At 36.4% G+C, this 24,064-nt stretch overlaps 1 protein-coding gene across 1 annotated transcript in view; it reads right to left on the reverse strand.

Moving 5' to 3' along the window:
* Positions 1-24,064, reverse strand: part of LOC123780384 (disintegrin and metalloproteinase domain-containing protein 5-like) — a 140,022-nt gene that overhangs the window by 51,275 nt on the left and 64,683 nt on the right. Inside the window, exons 14-16 of the mRNA XM_087856318.1 lie at positions 21,904-22,099; positions 9,847-9,937; positions 9,130-9,349 (exon numbers count right to left, since the gene is read on the reverse strand). Coding sequence (XP_087712444.1) covers positions 9,130-9,349; positions 9,847-9,937; positions 21,904-22,099 — 507 coding nt within the window. The remainder of the gene's footprint in view (positions 1-9,129; positions 9,350-9,846; positions 9,938-21,903; positions 22,100-24,064) is intronic.

Raw genomic sequence — 24,064 nt, forward strand, 5'->3', positions numbered from 1 at the left:
CCATAGTATCTTTTTACACCTATATTTTTGGGCTTTTTCACACGCATATTGTTTTATACATACGTGCTTTTTGCAGTCCCTTTTTCAGTATTCATTTCTGCTTTTTCACACCTATATTTTTCCATAACTATTTTTTGTGCTTTTTCACACCTATATTCTTTCACACCTCTATTTTTTGGTATTTTTCACACCTATATTTTTAATGCTTTTCCACACCTATATATTTATAGATATATGACTTATTGTAGTGCTTCTTCACACCCATATTTTTTAATAAATATATACTTCACTGTAGTCCTTTTTTCACTATTCAATTTTACCTTTTTAAATATACAAGTTTTACTTTCCTTGTAATTTTGGGAAGGAGTGTCTTCTAATAAACCAAAATACACCCAGGAACAACTGAAACATCTGCTTTGTCCACACAGAGATAAAAGCCCCCTTCCCCTGACCCCCACTTTTTAAATTTTTAAAAATTTTATAAATTTTATTCTTGTGTTTCATTTTGGCTTTGTTTTTTCAGTGGTGGCTTCTGACCACTCCATATTTTCCTAGGGTGCATCTTGTTTGGATCATGGTTGATATTTTGGACTCTGTACACTCTCTCAACCATCCCTCAACAGAATGACTAGGAGGAGGAACTCCCAACAATGAAAAGAACCAGAGACAATGGCCTCTGCCTTAGATCTAATGGATATGGATATGAGCAAAATGTCAGAGGTAGAATTCAGGATAGCAATCATGAAGTCAATAGCTAGGCTTCAGAAAAACATTAACGACAATATAGAATCTCTAAGGACAGAAATGATATCTAACCAGGCTGAACTAAAAAAAAAAATGCTACTAATGAGAGCCAGTATAAACTGGATACTCTAACAGCCAGGGTAAAAGAGGCAGAAGAGAGAATTAGTGATCTAGAAGACAAGCTAATGGAAAAGAAGGAAGTGGAGAAAAACAGACATAGGCTGCTAGTAGCACATGAGAAAAGGATTGCAGAGATTTATGATGCCATGAAACATTTCAATGTCAGGAATACTAGGATCCCTGAGGGAGTGGAGAGAGACAGGGGGCTAGAAGGTATATTTAAGCAAATCATAACTGAGAACTTCACTAGTCTGGGGAAGGAAACAAACGCTTGAGTCCAAGAGGCAGAGAGGACCCCTCCCAAAATAAATAAAAATAGATCAACACCCTGACATACAATAGTGAAGCTTGCAAATTTGACAGCCAAGGAAATAATCTGGAGACTAGCCAGAGAGAGGAGGTTCCTTACATATGGAGGGGGGAACATCAAAATAACATCAGACCTGTCCACTAAAACCTGGCAAGCCAGAAAAGCCTGTCAAGACATATTCAGGGTACTAAATAAATATAACATGCAGCCAAGAATACTTTATCCAGCAAGGCTGTCATTCAGAATGGATGGAGAGACAAAGAGCTTTCAAGACAGGCAGAAACTGAAAGAATATGTGACCACTGAGCCAGCCCTGCAAGAAATATTAAGGGTAATTCTGTAAATGAAGAGAGACCACAAGAGTCACACAGACCAGAAAGAAACAAAAAATCTATAGAAACAGGGGCTGTACAGGCAATATGATGGCCCTAAATTCATATCTTTCAATAGTCACCCTAATGTAAATGGGCTAAATGTTCCCATGAAAAGCCACAGGGCTGCAGATTGGATAAAAAAGGAGGACCCATCCATATGCTGTGTACAAGAGACTCATTTTGAACCTAAAGACCCCTCCAGATTGAAATTGAGGGGATGGAGAACCATCTACCACACTGATGGACCTCAAAAAAAAAGCTAGGGTAACAATCCTCATATCAGACAAATTAGATTTGAAAACAAACACTGTAGTAAGAGATGTAGAGGAACACTATATTATACTTAAAGGGTCTATCCAACAAAAGATCTAACAATTGTAACTATCTATGCCCCCAACATGGGAGCAGCCAACTACATAAAACAACTGTTAACCAAAATAAAGAATCATATTGCTAATAATACATTAATAGTAGGAGACCTCAACACTCCAGTCTCAGTAGTGGACAGATCTTCTAAGCAGAATATCAACAAAGAAACCAGAACTTTGAATGACACATTGGACCAGATGGACTTCATAGGTACATACAGGACATTCCATCCTAAAACAACAGAATACTCATTCTTCTCTGGTGCACATGGAACTTTCTCCAAAATAGACCACATACTGGTCACAAATCAGGTCTCAACTGATACCAAAAGATTGGGATTATTCCAGGCATATTTTCAGACCACAGTGCTTTGAAACTGGAACTCAATCACAAGAAAAGATTTGGAAGGAATTCAAACACTTGGAAGTTAAGGAGAATCCTCCTAAAGAATGATTGGGTCAACCAAGAAATTAAGGAAGAACTTAAACAATTCATGGAAACTAATGAGAATGAAAACACATTGGTCTAAAACCTATGAGATACTGCAAAGGTGGTCCTAAGGGTAAAATACATAGCCATCTAAGCCTCTCTCAGAAAAGGAGAAAAATCCCAAATGCAGAAGCTAACCTTACACCTAAAGGAGCTGGAGAAAAAACAGCAAAGAAAACCTAAACCAAGCAGGAGAAGAGAAATAATAAAGATTAGAGCAGAGATCAATGAAACAGAAGCCAGAAAAACAGTAGAACAGATCAGCAAAACTAGATGCTGGTTCTTTGAAAAAATTAATGAGATTGATAAACCTCAGGCCAGACTTTTCCAAAAGAAAAGGGAAATGACCTAAATCAATAAAACCATGAATGAAAGGGAAGAGATCACAATTAATACCAAGGAAATAGAAACAATGATTAGAAATTATTATGAGCAACTATATGCCAACAAATTAAACAACATGGAAGAAATGGATGCCTTCCTGGAAACATAAACTACCAAGACTGACACAAGAAGAAATTGACAATCAGAATATACCAATAACCAGTAATGAAACTGAAGCAGTCACCAAAAACCTCCTAAAAAACAAGAGTCCAGGGCCAGATGGCTTCCCAGGAGAATTCTACCAAACATTTAAAGAAGAAAGAATACCTATTCTCCTGAACCTGTTTCAAAAAATAGAAACAGAAGGAAAACTTCCAAACTCATTCTATGAGGCCAGCATTACCCTGATCCCAAAACCAGGCAAAGACCCCATCCAAAAGGAGAATTACAGCCCAATATCCCTGATGAATATGGATGCCAAAATTTTTAACATGATCCTAGCCAATAGGATCTAACAGTACATTAAAAGGATTATCCATCACAACCAGATGGGATTTATCCCTAGGATACAAGGATGGTTCAACTTTGGCAAATCGATCAACATGATAGAGCACATTGATAAAAAGAAAAGACAAGAACCGTATGATCCTCTCAATGGCTGCAGAAAAAGCATTTGACAAAATACAGCATCCGTTCCTGATTAAAACTCTTCAGAGTGTAGGCATAGAGGGAAAGTACCTCAATATCATAAAAGCCATCTATGAAAAGCCCACAATGAATATCGTTCTTAATGGGGAAAAGCTGAGAGCTTTTCCCTTAAGGTCAGGAACACAACAGGGATGCCCACTCTCACCATGATTGTTCAACATAGTACTAGAAGTCCTAGCCTCAGCAATCAGACAACAAAAAGAAATAAAAGGCATCCAAACTGGCAAAGAAGTCAAACTCTCTCTCTTCACAGATGACATGATATTAAATGTGGAAACCCAAAGACTCCACCCCCAAATTACTAACACTCATACAACAATTCAGTAATGTGGCAGGATAGAAAATCAATGCACAGAAATCAGTTGCATTTCTATACACTAACAACGTAACTGAAGAAAGAGAAATTAAGGAATTGATTCCATTTACAATAGCACCAAAAACTGTAAGATACCTAGGAATAAACCTAACCAAAGACGTAAAGGATCTGTACTCTAGAAACTATAGAACACTTATGAAAGAAATTGAGGAAGACACAAAGAGATGGAAAAACATTCCACGCTCATGGATTGGAAGAATAAACATTGTTAAAATGCCTATGCTGCCCAGAGCAATCTACACTTTCAGTGCCATCCCTATCAAAATACCATTTGCCATTTTTACACAGAGCTGGAACTAACAATCCTAAAATCTGTATGGAATGAGAAAAGACAGGGGAATGTTGAAACAGAAAACTAAAGCTGGGGGCATCATGATGTCTGAATTTAAGGTATATTACAAAGCTGTGGTCACCAAGACAGCATGGTACTGGCACATAAACTGACACATAGATCAATGAAACAGAATAGAGGCCCCAGAAATGGACCCTCAACTCTACGGTCAATCAATCTTTGAGAAAGCAGGAAAAAAATATCCAATGGAAAAAAAGACAGTCTCTTCAGTAAATAGGGCTGGGAACATTGGATAGCCCCATGCCGAAGAATGAAACTGGACCATTCTCTTATACCATACACAAAGATAAACTCAAAATGGATGCAAGACCTCAAGGTGAGACAGGAATCCATCAAAATCCTAGAAGTTAACATAGGCAGCAACCTGCTCTCCATCACCACAGCAACTTCTTCCAAGACATGCCTCCAAAGGCAAGGGAAACAAAAGCAAAAATGAACTTTTGGGACTTCATCAAGATAAAAAGCTTCTGCACAGCAAAGGAAAGAGTCCACAAAACTAAGAGGTAACCCATGGAATGGGAAAGGGCTGGTATCCAAGATCTATAAATAACTTCTCAAACTCAACACCCAAAAAACAATCCAGTCAAAAAATGGGCAGAAGACATGAACAGACATTTATCCAAAGAGGACATACAAATGGCTAACAGAAACATGAAAAAATGTTCAATATCACTAGCCATCAGGAAAATACAAATCAAAATCACAATGAGGTACCACCTTACACCAGTTAGAATGGCAAAAATTAGCAAGGCAGGAAACAACAAATGTTGGTGAGGATGTGGAGCATAGGCAACCCTCATACACCATTTGTGGGAATGCAAGCTGGTGAGGCCATTCTGGAAAACAGTATGGAGTTTCCTCAAGACATTAAAAATAGAGCTACCCCACGACCCAGCAATTACACTAGTAGGTATTTACCCCACAGATACAGATGCAGTGAAAAGAAGGGGCACGTGCATCCCAATGTTCATAGCAGCAATGTCCGCAATAGCCAAACTGTGGAAGGAGCCCAGATGCCCTTCCACAGATGAATGGAGAAGGAAGTCGTACATATATACAATGGAATATTACTCAGCCATCAGAAAGGATAAATACCCAGCATTTGTATTGACATGGATGCAACTGGAGGAGATAATGCTAAGTGAAATAAGTCAAGCAGAGAAAGACAATTATCATATGATTTCACTCATATGTGGAACATAAGGGATAGCACAGAGGACCATAGGGGAAGGGAGGGAAAACTGAAGGGGGGAAATCAGAGAGGGAGAGAAACCATGAGGAACTCTGCACCCTGGGAAACAAACTGAGGGTTTCAGAAGAGACAGGAGTGGGGGTATGGGGTAGCCAGGTGATGGATATTAAGGAGGCCACATGTTGTGATGAGCCCTGGGTGTTATATGCAACTAATGAATTGTTGAACACTAAATCAAAAACTAATGATGTACTATAAGTTGGCTAACTGAACATAATAAAAAAATATAAATATAAAAATAATTACACTGAAAAAAAGAATGAATGGTTACGCAGTGTTGTATATTCATACAATGTAATATTATTCAGCACTAAATATGAACTATTGACATGTGTGGCTTTCTAGATAGATCCCAAGGATTTTATGCTGGGTGACAAAAACTTATCTCTAGACGTTATTACATAATTCTATTATTATAACATTCTCCAAATGACAGAATTATAGAGATAGAGAACTGATTAAAACACAGCATTGGGTATACAGCAGAAAGGTATGACTACACAATGAAGCCATGACAGAGTTCCACTTCGGTCATGGAATAGTTCTGTATTTTGATTATGATGGTGGTTCCATGAATATAAATTTTATATAATTGCACAGAATTACACACACACAATACACACACATATACACATTTTTGTAAAAAGAAATGAAATCTAAATAAGATTTCTACTGAAGGCAATTTCCTGCTTTTTATATTGTACAAGTTAAAGATATTAAGACAATATGGCTGTTGGATAGACAGGACCTCTCTAACCTATTTTCCATTGAAGTATAATTATTTCAAAATTAAAAGTTAATTAAAGAAAAAAAAAAGACTACCAAAAACTGTGGCTAATTCTGGGTAAGTGAGTTCTGGGTAATGGTTTTCCTTCTTCATATTTATCTCTATTTCAAAAATTATTCAAAGATATATAACCTGTTTAATTTATATTTCTATTAATTTTGTAATATTAAAAATGAAAAATGTTATAAACACTAAAAATACTGGGAATACATGTTCTGCAATATAAAGAAAATTTATCTCTAGGTGATGGTACTATGAATGATTTTTTCCTTTTCTGTATTTTCAAGTTATTTTTGATCTATGTGTATTATTTCATAATGGAAAAATTGCATTTATTTTAATAAATCAAATAACATTCAGCCAGATAAAATAATAAGGATGCACTCTAGAACTGATGTAAATTAGTTACCACAAAATGTGTTAAGCAGAAAAAAGTGCAAAAGCATTTATAGTATACTACTTTTTGTTTAACAAAGGAGATATAAAAAATGTATATATCTGCTCCATTGTGCAAAAAATAAAAGGTAAGATAACTAAAACTAAACAAAAACTAAGATTATAGAAACTAATAATAAAAACTAATTGTTTCTCTATTGGGAGTAGGGGAGAGTAATGAGAATGGATAGAAGGTTTGCAGGGATGGGAATGGAGTGGAAGGATAAAAAATGATAATTCCCTGAATATAACCATATACAGTTTTGAATATTTTAATTTTTTTTGAAGACTGTATTTATTTGAGAGAGAGAGAGCTCATGTGTGTAGGGGGGGGGAGGGTAGGAGCAGAGGGAAAGACACAAGCTGAACACAGAGCCAGTCTCGAAGCTCAGTCTCACAACCCTGAGATTACAACCTGAGCTAAAATCAACAGTTGGGCATTTAACTGACTGAGCCACCCAGGTGCCCCTATAGTTTTGAAACTTAAAATTCCTTTTATATTTCACATATCAGAAACTAAAATAAAATAAAATGAACAGGACAGGGGGAAATCCAAAAAGCTTACTGTTTTTCAAATGAACAATCTAACCACATTAAGGAGGAAAAATGAATTAACCCAAATAATTTTTGGAATAAAATATTTTTACATATGTTTTTAGGCTAAGGGCAAAAAGAATTTCACAGTGGAACGAGCTAGCAATTCTGAGATAGTTTAATGTGTATTCCAAAGGCATCCAAGGACGGAATTTTTATATATCACTGTCAAAGAAAGTGTCAAAGTATATCACTATCAAAGAAAATAGTCACAAATATGAAAAGGTAAGAGGCTAGAATGAACCCTATATTGCGGATTCAACTTGAAAGTGTAATTTTGACCTCATGCTTTTTAATGTAGATATGTAGATATAGAAATAGATACAAAATTTGATTGTAAATATACATACATATGCGTATATATATATGCATAGATTCATATATATGTATCTGTATGTTTTCATATACACTAATAGTATATAGACATAGATATACATTCCCTACCTCTGTCTGCTGATGGCTCCAGAAGTGACACTCTCATAGCAAAAAGCAAAATTAATACCTAGATCTTGGTTTCTAAATATCATTTCCCATTCAAATGAACCAGAGTGTCTTGGCGAATGGCTGATTTTAGGAACTGGGGCAGGAAACATTCAATATGAATGTAGAACATCTTGTGATTCTGGAAAGTAAGGTAGCACTCAAAAAGAAAAAAAAAATCTCACAATGTTAAGAGTTTGTCAAAGAGACATGAGTTGACTGAAAGAACTCCCAATGGCCAAAGCTAGAAAAACTTGAACAATGAAATCAATAAAGTAGTATTGGATTATAACCCAGACCATAACATAAATATCCATGAGTTTATACTGTTACAAATAAATGACTGAATAAATAAATGGAGAATAGACAAACCTTTGGTGCAGAGGAATTCAAAATAATTTATGGAGCTACTGAGCCCCCATGAAGGGGAAACATAACTTCCTACTCCTTAACTATGGGCTTTGCACAGTAACTTCTTTCAAGGAAGTACAATATGGAAAGGGAAATAAAGAGTAACTTAACAGTGAGAAATTTGACATATATTACCTCAGGCAGGTAATCAAGGTTAACATCAACACTTGATAATGATATGATGAAAGATACTTTACCTCTGGGGTTTTCCTCCCAAGAATACATAAACCCAGCCTAATCATAAGAGAAACATTAGACAAATTTTAATTTGCGGGACATTCTACAGAATACCTGACCAGTTCTTGAAACTGTCAAGACCATCAAAAACAAAGAAATTATGAGAAACCATCACTGTCAAGAGAAGCCAATGAAAACATAACTAACAAATGTAATGTGGTATTCTGGGTGGAATCCTGGAAAAGACATTAGGTAAAAGAAATCTGAATGAAGTATGGAATTTATTTAATATAATGTATGAACATTATTATTTCTTTGATTATAACAAATGTACTATATTATTGTTAGATGTTAATAACTGGGAAAATTGGATATGTTGCTTATAGAGTAATGGTATGTTCTAAAACTGGATATGGTGATGGTTGTACAATTCCAAACATTAATCAAAAGCAATGACTTGTACATATCATGGCTGACTATTATGGTAAACAATATTTCAACAAGACTGTTTAAAAAAGAATTGCTTGGTATATTGCCAAAATGAGTATAACTATAAAAAAAATAATTTTTAAAACACTTGAAAATTTGTAGTTCTGGGGCACCTGGGTGGCACAGCAGTTAAGCCTCTGCCTTCAGCTCAGGGCGTGATCCCGGCATTGTGGGATCGAGCCCCACATCAGGCTCCTCCGCTATGAGCCTGCTTCTTCCTCTCCCACTCCCCCTGCTTGTGTTCCCTCTCTCACTGGCTGTCTCTATCTCTGTCAAATAAATAAATAAAATCTTTAAAAAAAAAAAAAAGAAAAAAGAAAATTTGTAGTTCTTATTACCATATCAGGACCACACACAGTGCCATCTTGTACAAATGTATCATCTCTCTCTTCGGGTAAATCAATTGTTGTCCATGGATTTTTAGGGATTTTATCTGTGACTCGAAATGTAGATACACACATTTCTTCTCGGACATGCGTGTAAATGATAGATAAATTTGCACGTGATATTAATGCTTTGTGTGGCCAGGCACAAACTAGTTTTCCACATAGGAGATTACTAGAAGCACAAGGCAGAAAAAAATTCTCTTATTATTTACTGAAATAACACAGATTGTGATATACTTTAGTTTAAAAAAAAAAGTGTCTTACTCATTTAACTCCAGGTCACAACAATATTCTTTCAGAAAACTTTTTGAGCACATTGATTTATGTGCGATTGGCTATTTTTGTTCCATGAGGCTACGTGCCAAGGGAAAACCTAATGATATTTGCAATCTGACAGCCCTGGTCTGTCTTAAATTAACTTCAGAAATTTGAGCAAATTATCACCAGTCTTTAAGTCTTTCATTCGTAAAATAGAATAAAAAATTCTTACTACAAATATCATCATTGTATCATTATAGGCACTGAATACATGTCATTTGCAGGCAATGGGTATACTGTTCAGTTCAGATCATGAAACAAAGAAACTTGTGGTAAATTCCCATATATTCTAGGATCTTAGCAATATATAACCTAAATCCCAATCAAAATTATAAATTTCTAAATACATACGGATAAGCACAAAACTTTCGGCCACAGTTTCCATATCTATCTCCTCTTGAATTTACTTCATCATAACAAGCAAATGGACCACCTCTAGAAGCTAAAAGAAAAAAAAAAACCTTCAGTAAAATACAGTACATAATTCCAATACTCATTGTAGAAATAATAAACTCACTTTGGAAATTATAATGTGATACCTAAGGAGATTTATAATTACCTAGCATTAAAAAGTTGCTGAGGTAGCTTTTGGGGAGGCAAGATGGAAGAGGAGTAGGAGACCCTGTTTCAACCTGTCCCCTGAATTTAGTTGGATATCTACCAAACCATTCTGAAGACCCACGAAATCAGCCTGAGATGTAAGAATATGTATCTGGATCTCTACAAGCAGAAAAGCGTTGCCTATTGCAAGGTAGGAAGGGCAGAGTCATGAAGCTGCAGGGAGATATCAGAAGATAAAGAGAAAGGGAGGGAGCCTCCGTAAACTGGCTCCTGGAAAGTGATGTAACACCGGAGCACTAAAGTGTCCCATGCCAGGAACCAGACAAAAACTTGCAGAGTGGTAGCAGCCAGGAAAGGTCTCTAGAGTAGCAGCCAAATAGGTCCAGGAGCCTCAGGTATGTGTGCGAGCCCAAGGATGCTCTCAGTTTTAGAAGCACCAACAGCAGGGACACTCTTGGGCCCCGGGACAGCCTCTGAGTGAGTAACTGTGGGCACGCACCATGAGAGGCTATGGTTTTTGGCAGCGCACACAGAAACGGAGGGTTTAGTGAAGAGTGCAGACTGCAATTTTTGTGCTCTGGTCCAGAGATTTGGGTGCAGTCATTTTTGCTCTGAACCTCTAGGAGGCACAGAAAGCGCCCAGAGAACAAAAGCTCAAAAAAAACAGTTTCCACTGACCCCCCCCCCCACAGGGGGTTAGAGCACCTCTGAGGGTTGCCTGAGAAACAGCAAGATAGGCCCCTCCCCCAGAACACCAGGTGGAAGAACAACAGGATGACAAACCTAGGGTCCCCATAAAACTGTAAAATCCCAATGCAGCGGGAAAATAGTACATTGAGCTCCAGTCGTTGCCTCATGGTTTGTTTATGTTTCAGATTCAACTCTCTTTTTCTTTTTCTTTTGCTTATGCTTCTCTGTTTTGTTTTTTTACCTTTTTCTCATTTCAACTAGATGTTTAATATATCAACTTATATTTCAGAGTGGTTTTTTAACTTGTACTTTTTCACACCTATAATTTTTTGTAAATAGATGCTTCACTGTAGTCCTTTTTTCCTTATTCAATATTACCTTTCCATATATACAAAGTGTTACTTTCCCTGTAATTTTGGAAAGTAGTGTCCTCTAACAAAGAGAACGAAATATACCCAGGAACATCCTACTTTGTCCACACTGAGAAATTATATCCCCCTTCTCCTCACCCCCCCTTTTTTTTCTTTTTTTAAGAATTTTAAAAATTTTATAAATTTTATTCTTGTGTTTCATTTTGGCTTTTTTTTTTCAGTGGTGGCTTCTGACCGCTTCAAATTTTCCTAGGGAGCATCTAATTTGGGTCGTGGACTCTGTACGCTCCCTCAACCATCTCTCAACAGAATGACTAGGAGGAGGAACTCCCAACAATGAAAAGAACCAGAGACAATGGCCTCTGCCACAGATCTAATGGATATGGATATAAGCAAAATGTCAGAGATAGACTTCAGGGCAGCAATTATGAAGTGAATAGCTAGGCTTGAGAAAAGCATTAGCGACAATATAGAATCTCTAAGGGCAAAATGAGTTCTAATCAGGTCGAACTAAAAAATGCTATGAATGAGATGCAGTCTAAACTGGATACTCCAACAGCCACAATTTAGTGATCTCGAAGATAAGCTGATAGAAACGAGGCAAGCTGAGGGAGATAGGGATAGGCATCTAGAAGCCCATGAGAACAGACTTAGAGAGATCAATGATGCCATGAAATGTTCCAATGTCAGAATTATTGGGATCCCTGAGGGGGTGGAAAGAGAGAGAGGACTAGAAGGTATATTTGAGCAAATCATAGCTGAGAACTTCCCTAATCTGGGGAAGGAAACACACATTTGAGTCCAAGAGGCAGAGAGGACCCCCCTCAAGGGCAATAAAAATAAACCAACATCTCAGCATTTAATAGTAAAGCTTGCAAATCTTAGCGCCAAGGAAGCTATCTTGATAGCAGCTATGGGGAAGAGATTACTTACATAAGGAGGTAGGACCATCAGAATAACATCAGACCTGTCCACAGAGACCTGGCAAGCCAGGAAGGGCTGGGAATACATATTCAGGGTACTAAATGAAAAGAACAGACAGCCAAGAATACTTATCCAGCAAAGCTGTCATTCAAAATGGATGGAGAGACAAAGAGCTTCCAGGACTGGCAGACCCAGAAAAGACCTCGAATCACCAGGGGAATGTTGGTGGGGGGAACTGGGGGCATCATGTTGCCTGACTTCAAGCTATATTACAAAGTTGTGGTCACCAAGACAGCATGGTATTGCATATAAACTGACACATAGATCAATGAAACAGAATAGAGGCCCCAGAAATGGACCCTCAACTCTGTGGTCAACCAATCTTTGAGAAAGCAGGAAAAAATATCCAGTGGAAAAAAATCTCTTCAGTAAATAGGGCTGGGAAAATTGGACAGCCCCATGCAGAAGAATGAAACTGGACCATTCTCTTACACGATACACAAAAAACAAACTCAAAATGGATGGAAGACCTCAAGGTGAGACAGGAATCCATCAAAATCCTAGAAGTTAACATAGGCAGCAACCTGTTCAACATCGCCACAACAACTTTTTCTAAGACATGTCTCCAAAGGCAAGGGAAACAAAAGCAAAAATGAATTTTTGGGACTTCATCAAGATAAAAAGCTTCTGTACAGCAAAGGAAAGAGTCCACAAAACTAAGAGGTAACCCATGGAATGGGAAAAGATATTTGTAAATGGTATTACAGATAAAGGGCTGGTTATGCTAAGTGAAACAGTCAAGCAGAGAAAGACAATTATCATATGGTTTCATTCATATATGAAACATAAGGGATAGCACAGAGGACCATAGGGGAAGGGAAGGAAAACGAAGGGGTGGAAATCATAGAGGGAGACAAACCATGAGAGACTCTGGACCCCAGGAAATAAACTTAGGGTTTCAGAAGAGAAGGGGGTAGAGGAATGGGGTAGCCAGGTGATGGGTATTAAGGAGGGCACATGTTGTGTTGAGCACTGGTGTTATATGTAACTAATGAATCATTGAACACTACATCAAAACTAACGACAGTGGCTAACTGTACTAAATAAATAAATAAATAAATAAATAAATAAATAAATAAATAAATAAAAATAAAAATAAATAATAAAATTTTAAAAAAACAATAAAAAAAGGATTGTACCAGGTTTAGAATTAGATAACCTGGCATGGCTTACACCTTGTTTGTTCATAGAGCATTGAATATTTATATGTATTTGACATACTTTCTGCCTTTTAAGATATGTGAGATATAAGGTGAAATGTATGTATTAATTAAATTATTAGTTATGCTACTAATGAAATTAACTGTATTAAACTAAAAAAAGGTTGCTGAGGTAGATTTAGGATTAAAAAGAGAGCTCCTCATTTTAAGCTTTGTAGACTTTGTTAGGTACCAAACAGAAAATAATCAACATTATTCAAATGGCATTATATTATTAGAAATATAAGCATTTGACAAAATACAGCATCCTTTCCTGATTAAAACCCTTCAGAGTGTACGGATAGAGGGTACATTCCTCAATATCATAAAAGCCATCAATGAAAAGCCTACAGCGAATATCATTCTCAATGGGAAAAGATGAAAGCCTTTCCCTTAAGATCAGGAACACGATAAGGATGCCCACTCTAGCCATTATTGTTCAACATAGTACTAGAAGTCCTAGCAACAGCAATCAGACAACAAAAAAGAATAAAACGTATTCAAACTGGCAAAGAAGAAGTCAAACTGTCTCTCTTCGCAGATGAGATGATACTTTATATGGAAAACCCAAAAGACTCCACCCCCAAATTCTAGAACTCATACAACAATTCAGTAATGTGGCAGGATACAAAATCAATGCTCAGAAATCAGTTGCATTTCTATACACAAACAATGAGACTGAAGAAAGAGAAATTAGGGAATCCATTCCATTTACAATAGCACCAAAAATCATAAGATATCTCTGAATAAGCTTAACCAGAGAGGTAAAGGATCTATATTCTAGAAACTACAGAACACTGCTGAAAGACATTGAAGAAGACGCAAAAAGATGGAAAAACATTCCATGCTCGTGGATTGGAAGAATAAACATAGTTAAAATGTCAATGCTACCCATAGCAATCAACACTTTCCACACCATCCCAATGAAAATACCAATGACATTTTTCAAAGAGCTGGAACAAACAATCTTAAAATTTGTGTGGAACCAGAGAAGACCCCAAATCGCCAAGGAAATGTTGAAAAAGAAAAACGAAGCTGGGGGTATCACGTTGCTTGATTTCAAGCTATACTACAAGATGTGATCACAAAGACAGCATGGTACTGGCACAAAAACAGACACATAGACCAATGAAACAGAATAGAGACTCCAGAAATGGACCCTCGGCTCTATGGTCCACTAATCTTTGACAAAGCAGGAAAAAACATCCAGTGGAAAAAAGACAGTCTCTTCAATAAATGGTGCTGGGAAAATTGGACAGCTATATGCAAAAGAATGAAACTTGACCACTTTCTCACACAAAGATAAACTCCAAATGGATGAAAGACCTCTATGTGAGACAGGAATCCATCAAAATCATAGAGGAGAACATAGGCTGTAACCTCCTTGACATTGGCCACGGCAACTTCTTTCATGACACGTCTCCAAAGGCAAGAGAAACAAAAGAAAAAAATGAACTCATGGGACTTTATCAAGATAAAAAGTTCTGCACAGCAAAGGAAACAGTCATCAAAACTAAGAGGCAACCCACAGAATGGGAGTAGATATTTGCAAATGACACTACAGATAAAAGGCTGGTATCCAAGATCTATAAAGAACTTCTCAAACTCAATACACAAGAATCAAATAATCAAATCAAAAAAGGGCAGAAGATATGAACAGACACTTTTTCAATGAAGACATACAAATGGCTAACAGACACATGAAAAAATATTCAAAATCATTAGCCAGCAGGGAAATTCAAATCAAAACCACCTTGAGATACCACCTTACACCACTTAGAATGGAATAATGGACAAGGCAAGAAACAAGAAATGTTGGAGAGGATGTGGAGAAAGGGGAACCCTCTTACACTGTTCGTGGGAATGCAAGTTAGTACAGCCATTTTGGAAAACAGTGTGGAGGTCCCTCAAAAAGTTAAAAATAGAGCTACCCTATGACCCAGCAATTGCACTACTGGGTATTTACCCCAAAGATACAGACATAATGAAGAGAAGGGCCATATGCACCCCAATGTTTATACCTGCATTGTCCACAATAGCTAAATCGTGGATGGAGCCAAGATGCCCTTCGACAGATGAATGGATAAAGAAAATGTGGTCCATATATACAATGGAATCTTACTCAGCCATCAGAAAGAATGATTACCCAACATTTGCAGCAACATTGATGGGACTGGAGGAGATGATGCTAAGTGAAATAAGTCAAGCAGAGAAAGACAATTATCATATGGTTTCACTCATTTGTGGAACATAAGGAATAGCAGGGAGATTAGTAGGAGAAGGAAGGGAAGAATGAAGGGGGGATAAACAGAAGGGGGAATGAACCATGAGACTATGGACTCTGGGAAACAAACTGAGGGTTTCAGAGGGGAGGGGAGTGCGGGATTGTGATAGGCCGGTGATGGGTATTAAGGAGGGCACAAATTGCATGGAGCACTGGGTGTTATAGGCAAATAATGAATCGTGGAACACTACATAAAAAACTAAGGATATACTGTATGGTGACTAACATAATATAATAAAAAAATTTTAAAAAAAGAAAGAAAATGGGGGAAAGACCTGAATAGACATTTTTCAAAGAAGACATACAAATGGCCAACAGGTACTTGAAAAAGTGCTCAACATCACTGATCATCAGGAAGCTGCCACTCAGAATCACAGTTAGATATCACCTCACAGCTGTTATGTTTGCTATTATAGAAAAGATAAAAATAACAAATGTTGGCAAGGATTCAGAGAAAAAGGAACTCTTGTATACTGTTGGGAATGTAAATTGGTTCAGCCACTATTGAAAACAGTATGGAAGTTCCTCAAAATCTTAAAAATAGAACTATCATATGATCCAGCAATTCCACTTCTGGGTATTTATCCAAAGTATTTGAAATCATGATCTCATAAAGGTATGTCCACTCCTATGTGCATTGCAGCCTTATTCACAAGAGCCAAAATATGTAAACAACCTAAGTGGCCATTAAGGAGTGAATGTAAAAGAAAATGTGATATATCTATATTATTCAATCAGGAAAAGCAGAAATTCCTGCCATTTGAGATAATACCTTAAAGGCATTATGCTAACTGAAACATATTAGATGAGAAAAAGAAATCCTATATGATATCACTTATATGTCAAATCTAAGAAAGACAAACAGAAACAGGGAGCAATTTGGGGCTTTGTGTAGTGGAAATAGGGAAATATTAGTCAAGGGTACAAACTTCCAGTTATAATATTAATACATTCTGGAGATCTAATGTGCAACATGTTGGTTATAGCTAATACATACTGCATTATATACTTGAAAGTTGCTGAGAAAGTAAATCTTCAAAATTCTCACCACAAAAAAGAAAGGGTAATTATATGGCAGGATGGAGGTGTTAACCAATGCTATGTGATAATCACTTTTCAATATATGAATGTATGAAACCAACATGTTGCATGCCTTAAACTTACACAGTATTATATGTCAATTATATCCTAATAATGTTGGAGGGAAAAGATATTTCAGAAGGAAAAAGACAGCAGCAACATGGCAGTGTAGGAAGCCCTGGACTCTCCTTTCCATTCACAAATTCACTGATTCAGCTTCAATTCATGGATTAATTTTCTTTGTGATGAACGCTAAATGAAATGAAAGTCTCGTTTACTCTGGAGAATGCAAAACCAGACTCACCAAAGCCAGTAGGGAGATTCAAGACACATTCTCATCAGCAACCTTACCACAGTGCAGTGTCTTACAAGCAGGAAGAGACCATCTAGTCCCCTGCTTCACCCAGCAGCAAAGGATTTGCTTGGAGGTCCAACATGCACATAATTTTCAGGGGGCTGCCCAAAGACCTGGAATCTATATTGCCAGTTCTGGGAGCTCTGATGGGTCTGAACTCTCTGGATGTCCAGGGACTACAGGGGTGGCAGCTTGAGCTAGTAATCATCAATGGTAGTCCCCCTGCTCACCACCAAGTGAGTGGATAAATAATCCCAACTCTCAGCTTCCTCTTTGGGAGGCAAAGACTTGATCCATTCACCCAAAGCCCCAAGTACCAAACAGAAGTCATGAAGCTGACAATACACTAACAACTGAAAAATGCACTAGAGGGGTTCAATAACAGACTAGATCAAGCAAAAGAAATGATCAGTGAACTCAAAAAGAAGTCACTGGAAATTATTAAGAACAACAAACAAGAATGAGAAAGAGTGACTTAAGGGCTTTATGGGGCACCAACAATGGGACTAATATATGTATTATAAAAGTTCTAGAAAAACAATAGAGAAGGAAAGGATCAGGAAGCATATTCAAAAAAAATAATGGTTAAAGAACTTCCCAAGTTGAAAGAAGGCAATGGATATCCAGATCGAGAAAGACCAAAGAACCTCTAATAAGATTCTCCACAAGGCTATGAGGAAATTTTTCAGCAGAGTCCTTACAGTCCAGAAGGCAGTGGGATGATATTCAAAGCACTGAAAGAAAAAGCTGCCAACAAAGAATACTATATGGGGCAAAACTGCCCTTTAAAAATTAAAGGGAGAGAAAATTGTTCCAGACAAACAAAAGCTAAATGAGTTCATGACCACTAGACCTCCCTTCCACAAAATGCTAAAGATAGTAATGCCAGCATTATGGTAGCATAAGACATCCCTCCTTATTTTGCCTCCCTTTTAATAAAAAATCCACATATATTTATTATATATCAGGTCTACTTTAGACACTCAAGGAAGAACAGGAGATGGAGAAAAATAGTTCCCAAGTTTCAAGAAATTTAAGATTTAGATGTTAACACATGAAACACGATGTTTAAGAGCTTATGGGCTTCAGAGTAAGGAAATCCTCCAATGAAGCTTTAAAAAAACTTTTAGCTGGGTGGCTCAGTAGGCTAAGTGTCTGACTTCAGCTCAGGTCATGATCTCAGGGTTCTGGGATGCAGCCCCCCTTGTCCCTGTCCTTCTGCCCCTCCCCATTCATGCTTTCTCTCCCTCAAATAAATAAATACAACCTTTTAAAAAAAGCTTTTTACCTGAATTATTTTAAATAGAATTAAAGACAGGTAGTGTCTACATATCAAATGAATTGGTTTTTCTTTTTGTCTTAACACAAATTTTATTGTGTTAAAATACACACAAAATAAAGTTTACCATCTTAAACATTTTTAAGTGTACAGTTTAATGGTATTAAATACATTCACATTGTATAGCCATCACCACTACCATCCATTCATAATTTTTCATCTTGCAAAACTGAAACTCTATACTCATTAAACAATAACTCTCCATTCCTCCTCCTCCCAAGTCCCTGGCAAATACTATTACATTTTCTCTATCTATGATTTTGACTATGCTAGGTACCACATATCAGTAGAATCATAGAGTATTTGTGTTTTTGTGACTGATTATTTCACTTATGTAAATTGTCCTCAAGATTCATTCATGTTGCAGAATATTGCAAATTCTATCTTTTTTAAGGCAGAATAAAATTTCATTGTTTGTTTGTATATACCACATTTTTCTTTTTCCATACATCTATTCATGAACACTTGGGTTGCTTCCAAATTTTATTCTCAATAATGCTGCTATGAACATGAGTATACAAATATCTCTTCCAGACACTGCTTTCAATTCTTTTGGTTATAGTCTCAGAAGTAAGAATGCTGGGTCATATAGTAATTCTATTTCTAGTTTTAGAGGAACAATCATCTATTTTTCACAGCAGATTTTATCATTTTACATCCCCACCAACAGTGCACAAGGGTTCCAATTTCTCTACATACTCACCCATCCTTGTTGGAGTTTTGTGTTGGTGTGTTTTGGGTTTGTTTTGTTGTTTTTTTGTTTTGTTTTGTTTTGTTTTTTGTAGTCATCCTAATGAGTGTGAAACTGTGGTTTTGATTTACATTTCCCTAATGATTATTTATGTTGAGCTTCTTTATCTTATTTGGAGAAATGTCTATTCAAGTTATTTGCCCGTTTTTGAATTGGGCTGTTTTGGGCTGTTGTTTTTAGTTATTGAGTTTTAGGAGTTTTCTATATATTCTGGATATAAATTTCTTATCAGATACATGATTCATAAATATTTTTCCCCAATGAAACTACAAAACAGCCAGAAAGCAATTAATAAGATGGCGCCTTGTTTGGATCCAGGTAACTCTGTCGTAGAAACAGTGCTGTGTATTGTAGAATGTTTAGTAGCATCCCTGACTTTTACCTTCCAGAAGCCAGTAATAGTCCTGCCCCAGTTGTAAAAACCATAAATGTCTGCAGGCATCGTGTCTAGTAACCAAAGGCCATAAATGCTGCTAAATGTACTACAATGCACAGGACAACTTCTCTCATTCCCATCTCTCACAACAAAGAATTACCTGGCCTAAAATATCAATAATGTTGACATTGAAAAACCCTGATGTGAATGTTGGGTTTGTACCCATATTCCTTTACGTGGTACACAACTTAATCTGGTGACAAATACCCCTAATAATGTATGTTACTTTACAACTAATGAGACCTCCTACCTTTTAAAGGATAAACATCACCACAAACTAAATGATGCTAAAACTTTAATATCATTTTATATTATACGTAAGTATTAAGTTTCTGCATGTAAAGAAATTGCAGAAATAACACTGAAGAACATACCATAGGAGCTAGACTTCTACAAAAACAAAATATGCTAAGAAACAGAAAAGGACACACATTCTACCCCATAAGCATATTTTGGCCAGAAACTAATAATTTAGTGGCACATAATGATTTGTGTTAGGTCCGTGAATAAGATTTCATTGGTTGTTGCCTATAAATCATATATCGTTCTTATCTCAGAAAGCTAATGCCTTCTTCAGAATTCTGTTAAGCCCTACTCAAGACCGTTCTGGTTAACCAGTGTCCATGGCAGATCACAGATGACCTAGTCAAAGAATTTTCATTAATTTGGATTGAAATACAGTTACAGCTGAGTAATATTCCCTTGTATATATGGACCACATCAGAAAGAATAATTACCCAACATTTGCAGCAATATTGATGGGACTGGAGGAGATGATGCTAAGTGAAATAAGTCAAGCAGAGAAAGACAATTATCATATGGTTTCTCTCATCTATGGAACATAAGAAATAGCAGGAAGATTGGTAGGAGAAGGAAAGGAAGAATGAAGGAGGTGTAAACAGAAGGGGGAATGAACCATGAGAGACTATGGACTCTGGGAAACAAACTGAGGGCTTCAGAGGGGAGGGAGTGGGGGAATGGGATAGGCTGGTGATGGGTATTAAGAAGGGCACATATTGCATGGTGCACTGGGTGTTACATGCAAATAATGAATCATGGAACATTACATAAAAAACTAAGGATATACTGTATGGTGACTAACATAATAAAAAATTATTATAAAAAAAAGAAATACAGTTATGGTTGAGGAAAAATTTTCAACTCCAAAATCTTCAATTTCTTTTTGTCCCCAAACTCTGCAGGAGGCTCACAAAATGTGATTGTTTTTCAAAAATAAATACAAAAGCTAACTGATAGTCAAGCCCAGACTCATCACGTCCTAAGTACATTAACACAAGTAGTCACTAGGATTGGAGAGACATTTCTTCAAAATCAAGATGCTTTAGATATTATATTTACCTCCAAGTAATTTGTAATACTTTGGGAGAAGACTATTATACTTAAACACCTGTAGCTCTCACAGAGAGTTTTAAATCACTCAAAATCACTGCTAATACTAAAGAAACAGTAAACAATATAAATAACTTGGGGGATACCTAGTTGATATCCCACAACATGGATCTAAGTTTATCTAACTAGCACTGAAATTTAGTTTCCTGATTTTACTTAGGGAAACACTGAATCATGGATCTGAAGTAATTTCCTGTTTCTCCTAATTTTACTGGCCATTTGTTTGTTTGTATCTCAACTATGTTTTAAATACTAATGTCACCATTGTCTTGCCAGATAACACAACTATGATTCTGAGAGAAAAGCAAAACAAAATTATAATTATCACCAAAACTCCTACCTCATCTCCTCCTTAAATGCCTGTCATTCATATAGATTTACATAATACATAGGTAGGTACACAATACCTATAACCTGGCTAAGGAAGGCCTAAAGGGCGGACTGAGAATAAAACATTTTACTCTCTCAAAGAACATGAACTGTAGATGTTCAGGAAATTGTATATTTCAATGAAGCTAATGATCTACACATTTATAGGAAGCTATCAAACTGAACTAGATAGGTCATAAACTGAAGCACACACTCACGAGCAAGCCCCTTCAAACAGACCCACACTTGAAATCCACACAATTAGTTATTAGTCCTGCTTTGTTCTAGTAAAATCCCTTGTTTCATTTAAGCCTAAACTAAACCCACCACCACCAATTCTATATCATCCTCTGAGAAGCTGCATTTCCACTTGAGGTTTCTTCCTTTGCAAACAAGAATTCCATATATACTAAGGTGGGTTTTTTTTTTTCAGAATCAAGAAAATTTTATTTCCTTTAACATTAAGGGGCAAGACCTCACTCCTTAACAAATTATATTTATATTTTGTCCTATAGAATTGAATTATGGAGCTTAGAATAATCAGAATTTAGGAACTAAGAAGAAAGTTTTGGTCATTACCTCCTCCAATCAAATCTCTACATTGTTTGGTATGTATCCGACATCGTCCTCCAAAACAGAAGGCATCACCCGAATTACAACTTTGTCCATCACGTGCGTAAGTGTCAGCCACACAGTGTGAGGAAACCCCATTGCAATATTCAGGGAAATCGCATTCGTCCGAAGGTTTCCTACACTGCATACCAATTGGTTTTAGCTAGAAGGGGAAAAGGAACATAAGAAAAGATTATGCATCAATGATACTCAAGTTTTCTTTCCCTTCAGGCTTTAATTTTTCATTTTTTTCTAAGTTGCTAAGAGCAAGGAGAAAATTAAGTCTTATTTACTTAAGCATTGCATAGAAATTTAAATAATTAAATTTACTGTGGATAAAAGAATGGGTAATACTTGTAAGAGAAGTGAGAAATTCAGATAAGTAGACTATCATACTTATAAAAAAGAAGAAAGAAAGACAAAAACTAAACCTAAGCAATTAATATAAAAATTACTTTAAAAAGTTACTTTCAACCCATCATGGCTATGCTCACATGGACAGCCTCTGGTTTCTCCATATGCTGTCCCTTCAAGCAGAAATCAGCAACCATTTACAAAATAATAAATACACATCATAAACATTTAGAAAAAGTTTGTAGATTTTTTTTAAGGTAATTTAAGGACACACAGGAAAAGGCTTATTTCACATATCACATTGCAAACAACTATAAAAAAAAAATTCCCCAATTATACATCTCTGATCTCTTCAGCACTTACTCTAGCTAATTCTTTCCAGGATTCACTTTCTTTATACCTGTCTTAGCCAACAAATTTCCAAATATCATCACGGCAAACCCTTTCCTCAACCTAAGCCCCAATTCCTCATGGCTATCATTACTATCCAATGCAAACTGAGTCAAATTTGTTTTAGCTTTCAAAGGTCCTAGAGGCCCAGCTTCCATAACATTCACCACCCCCAAAATAAGTTTTCTGTATACATTTTTCTATGTTGTCAACAAGTATTTGCTATATATAGCCACTCTGACACAAATTCTTCAAGTGATGGGTGGGGAAGACAAAAGATGATACTTGAATCACCCAAGCTTATGTAGTTAATATCCAAATCAAAACCAATGATCAAAATTATTTTGTATTAATATCTGTTCCTTTAAAATATGCTTCCTTTTATAAATATGTATAAATGGCAATATTACATTCATTCTAATTTCTTCTATTGTTTTGACTATTTTTTTATAGCAGTTTAAGGGTCACAGAAAATATGAGGGGTAAGTACAGAGATTTCCCACATAACCCTTGCCCCACACATACAAAGCCTCCTCTCTTATCAACATCTCCATCTTGAGTGGTACATGTGTTACAATTGATGAACTTACATGACACATCATAATCGGTCAAAGTCCATAGTTTACATGAAAGGTCTTTCTCATTGTTATATATTTTATGGGCTGAAACATATGTATAATGGCATGTATCTATTGTTATGGTATCATACTGAGTATTTTCACTGCCCTAAAAATCCTTCATGCTCTGCTTATTGATCTCCCTTCAGCTCTTGGCAACCACTGACCTTTTTACAGTCCTTTTCCAGAATGTCATATATTTGGAATCATAGAGTTTATAACCTTTTCAGATTGGACTATGTCACCCAACTTATTTTTCAATACTTTTAAATACCCAGTTCCTCAAATGCTCTTTGAACCAAGTTTTATCATCCTATTTGCTCCTCTATTAAGAGGTGTTCTGTTTCTTTACTTGGTTCCCAAATTTCAAAATGTCCCTAAAGCTTAAAAATGGATGACTCCCTTTTTTTCTCAGTGTTTTCTCCTAGAATCTTTGTGTGTTTTTTTATTTTACTTGTAATTCATTTTTATTCTTGCCAAAACTGTCAGTCTGTACATGTAGGGTGCAATTCATTGTCAGGACTATGTCCCCTTACACAACTAAATGAGGAATAGGTGGGTTAATTTATTGCCTCTGACCACCACAACAGCCTTGACCATAGTAAAGAGAGTACTGTGTATATCAGAAAACCCATAGTTTGGGCTAGGTACCATTTCAATAATTAGGCCCAAGGACTAATGAGAATCATAACTACTACTCCAGTTGCAACAGCAGTTGTTCACATATCTCTATTGATATATGAATCTGGTTTATGTTACTCCCTTTT

Source organism: Ursus americanus, chromosome 27 (assembly GCF_024610735.1).
Source record: "Ursus americanus isolate L20-20 chromosome 27, mUrsAme1.1.p, whole genome shotgun sequence".
Lineage (NCBI taxonomy): Eukaryota > Metazoa > Chordata > Mammalia > Carnivora > Ursidae > Ursus > Ursus americanus.